At 34.3% G+C, this 4,220-nt stretch overlaps 1 protein-coding gene across 1 annotated transcript in view; it reads right to left on the reverse strand.

Annotated features, from left to right (window-relative positions):
- LOC107673263 (paired amphipathic helix protein Sin3a-like) overlaps positions 1–4,220 on the reverse strand; it is a 37,130-nt gene that overhangs the window by 5,965 nt on the left and 26,945 nt on the right. Inside the window, exons 14-18 of the mRNA XM_016466779.1 lie at positions 2,635–2,818; positions 1,966–2,548; positions 1,614–1,783; positions 758–931; positions 578–667 (exon numbers count right to left, since the gene is read on the reverse strand). Coding sequence (XP_016322265.1) covers positions 578–667; positions 758–931; positions 1,614–1,783; positions 1,966–2,548; positions 2,635–2,818 — 1,201 coding nt within the window. The remainder of the gene's footprint in view (positions 1–577; positions 668–757; positions 932–1,613; positions 1,784–1,965; positions 2,549–2,634; positions 2,819–4,220) is intronic.

The following is a 4,220-nucleotide window of genomic DNA, read 5'->3' on the forward strand; positions in this document are numbered from 1 at the left end:
TACCGCTGATTACAGAACTGGCTTTCTGACAAGATGCGCATTAAATATCGCATGCGATTTATCGTTCAGCCCTAGTTTCAAGTAACTATAATAACCCTGGAACTGAAGAATAATAGCAGATCTGGATTTGACTTCTTTTTTTTTGTTATTTTTACATTTTATACATTATTATTATAATAATATTAATAATATATATTATATAATAAAATCATTAATATTATTATTACTATTATTTATTTTTGATTTTGTTTTTTTTTACATTTTTAAAATGAAAATTAATTTATTTTTCCTATATTTACTTATTTATTCATTTTTATTTATTAATTAACTAATTCATTCTACTATTACTTAATTTAAATGTTTTAAATTATTCCATAAAAAAAAAAAAGAAGCATATTATTGCTCTTTTGTGGATTTTGATTGCTTCCATTGTCCTCATTTGTAAGTCGCTTTGGATAAAAGCATCTGATAAATGACTAAATGTAAAATTACTACAACATTTCAATTCGGTCCAAAATGACAGAAGTGTGTACATTCGCATCCATGTTTGATCTGCGAATCAATAAGTGAAGCTCACCTCGATCTCCATTGGCCCGTCTGAGTTCTCCTCTGTGTCCAGCAGCTCCACAGTGAGCTGAACATTCCCTCGGTTCTTCATAAACATCAACTAGAGCGAGAGAAAGAGAGATTAGAGACTCTTAATACTGTGAGACTCTCTGTGTGGCCTTCTCTAGCACTCACTAGGTCGGAGCTCTACCTTAAAGCAGTTCTCATCGGACATGAGCTGCTCGGCTTTGCGCTGGTAAGACACTTCCGCCGGTGCCCTGCTGCTCTGTGTGAGCAGAGATCCACCTGTGGCCGAGTGGCTGCTCTCACTCAGGTACAGTTCTGTGACCTGAACACAGATCTCCTCACTCACTATGTGCTGGAGCTACAGTTACAGACAGAGAGAAAAAGAGATTTTCATATCCTACAAGCCAACTCAAGGATTTTAAAATTGTAGAGGAATCCAACTCATCTTTTGAGACACTGTACTATGAAGTTTTTTTTATTTCTATGTAACTTAGTTCAAAGTCCAAAAAGATAATTTATTAAACTATTTTCATAACAAGAATATATAAAGGGAATAAAAAAATATAAAAGGTAAAATTTTTTTTTTTTATAAAATAATGAATATAAATTCCATAAATTGAGAAATAATACCATAATTGTACGCAATTCGAACAAGCCATTTTCGTAATTTATATTTATTCTGTTATTCACGTTACTCACTATTTATTCACTTTATATATTTTTTCTACATTATTTGTTATTTTTTTAAATATCCAAAAAGATAATTTATTAAACATTTTTTCATAATAAAAAAAAGTTACATTTAACAAATTAACAAGTTAAATAAATTTGAATAAAATTAAGAAAAAAAATGATATATATATATATATTTTATTTTTTACCATTTTGATTTACAATGAATATAATAAATTAAAAAAATATAAAATATTCTAAATATAATATAATATAATACAATATAATAAAACAACTAGCACTATACTGTAAATATCAAGGCAAAAGCACTATATTATGATTATGTCAGTGGATTTGGGCAGACGGACCTGTCTGACTATGTTCTGGATGAGCTTGTCCATGGTGAAGGCGATATAGGCGTGAATGGTGAACATCTCTCGGAGCGAATCCTCGTACTGAGACGCCTCCATATTCCCATCCAGCAGATTACGCACCATCTCCAGAAACACCGAGTAATAATCCTCCACATCTATGTCCACTGAAAGAGAGAGTGAGAGTTTCTGAAATCAGTCCAAAATCAGCAACAAACATCCACCAGACTTCAAAAATCAACATTAAATTGAATTCACTTCCTTAATAAATGTTCCTGATCTTACTGTGCACAATTCATCAGTTATTCTGATAAAACAATTGTTCAAGTTAGCTGGTTTTGTCACTCACTGGGGTCCTTCAGGCGCAGCTGGACGGCAGTGTTGTCATTTTTGTCCCGTTTGAGTCCGAGCACCTCCCTCTCCCACTCGCGCTCCCTCAGGTCCTCTTCGATCTGTCGCTCGGCCTGCGCATAGAGCCGCAGCAGACGCGAGCACAGGGTGTGGTGCAGCCGGAGGAAGATGTACCAGTTGTTATTCACGTAAAACAGATTATACGCGTCCTCACAGGAGCGCAACCGCTGAGCCACGGACGTGCTAAACAGCAGTTTGGACTTTGTCGGGCTGCCGCGAACGCCTCCCGTTAGCCCGTTGTGCTTCTTCGACGCCCCCTCGTCGAGGTCCATGTCTTCCTCATCATCGTCTTCCTCAGCATCTGACAACACTCCTCTCTGGGAGAACAGCATGTCGGGGATGATGTGGTAGATGATCTGTTTAATCTTGTATTTGTCCTCTTTGTTGATGCTGCTCTGGCGTTTCACGTGATGGACGATTAGCGCCGCCGCGTCCTCCAGAATCTGACGGTCCTCGTAGGTCTGCGTCAGGTGAGGCCCGCTTGGAGACGTACTGTTGTCCTCCGAAGCCTGTTCCTGCCGCTAAACGAACACACAACCATCAATCAAGTTTCTCTGAGAGGAACAAACCCTTTTTAACTTGCTCTAGAGGATAAAGAGCGTCTCACCTCATCAAAGATGCTCTCGATGTCGTTGAGAAGCGTTTTCAAGCGCAGCACCTTAGTGTCGTTCTGTTTGAAGTTAATGCCTTGATGGTCCAGAGATTTTAGGTAGTATTTCTCATTCTGCTCTCTCCAGATCTTGTTAAAACCCCTTTGAGCTTCACGCCACTCTTCCTCCTTCAGCTTTAGCCTGAGACGCAGAATGAGAAGATGGATATTTAACATGCGTTAGAATAACTTGATTTCAACAACAACAAAACTTTAGCAGCTAAAATCTAGTTATTGGAAACAGCTAAATAAAAACAAATATTGGTAATAAAATGAAATAAAATAACAGCTTTAAAAACCCACATTGGTCAACCACTATTTTTGGATAATCTAGTATAATAATAAAATAAAATATAAAATAAATGTAATATTATTGATCATTGCTAAACCACTACTGATAAATACATGCTTGGAAATAAAATAAAATAATAAAAATAAATTCATAAATATTAATATATTTATTAAATAAGATAAATATATGAATATAAGTACTAATAAATATTTACTTAATAAATAAAATGAATAAATAAATAAATAACTTAAAATAAAATGCATTTTAAAAAAATATCCGAAAAATCCAAATTGGTGAACTACTAAATTTGAATAATATAATATAATATAATATAAAAACATTAACCCACTACTGGTATATAAATAATAACATAAAAAAGTGTGAACGAGTACTAGTCAGGTGAAATCACTATCATACTAATTAGATCGTAAGAGCAGACTGATTGCTATAAAAGGAGGGAAGAAGCACTTCCAATCATTGTGTTCTTGATAGCAAAAAAAAATTGGAAGAAACTTATTTCGTGTTAAACAGGTTGTTTTTTTAAAAGTTAGTGCTTGGAATAAAAGCTTTTTATTTAATTGATTTTTGTCGATGACTGCAGTGTTAATATTTTAATTATAGGCATATAATTCATCTCCGTGTACTGGAAGCTTGTGACACTATAACTTGTATGTGCAACGATACTTAGCAATAAAGCTCTTTCTGTTTCTGAGATATATATATATATATATATATATACATACATACATATACATATATATATATATATATATATATATAACCCTACATGAATATTATAATTTATTATAATGTACTTGAATAATTATTTTCCTGTACTAGAGTAAAGTAATATTATTGCCGATGTAAAATGTAGCAACACAAACACAGGAAATAAATAAAGGTCGCTGTGACAACCGCGTCACCGCTACTGCCACCGGCGGTAGTGCACGTGACGCCACGCACTCTATAACAAGCATAATATGAAGTTTTGTATACAAGTGTAATAACGAGGCAGTTTACTGTCGGGGATTTGTCATGTCGTATCCAGTGTAGCATCACTGATTATAATGAGTTTTATAGTATTTTGTTGCGATCGCGTCCTGTAGACAGGGTGTATTTAACTTTCTTATTTAGGCTACTTTCTTGTTTAACTGTATTATTTCTTTGATATTTATTTTAGTGTTTTGCAGGCTGTGTATTCACTGACGGAAGTGCCTAAATAAACCCGCACCTTTGTTAATAGATGATTGAG

Source organism: Sinocyclocheilus anshuiensis, unplaced genomic scaffold (genome assembly GCF_001515605.1).
Source record: "Sinocyclocheilus anshuiensis isolate Anshui unplaced genomic scaffold, SAMN03320099.WGS_v1.1 scaffold68, whole genome shotgun sequence".
NCBI classification, from domain to species: Eukaryota; Metazoa; Chordata; class Actinopteri; order Cypriniformes; family Cyprinidae; genus Sinocyclocheilus; species Sinocyclocheilus anshuiensis.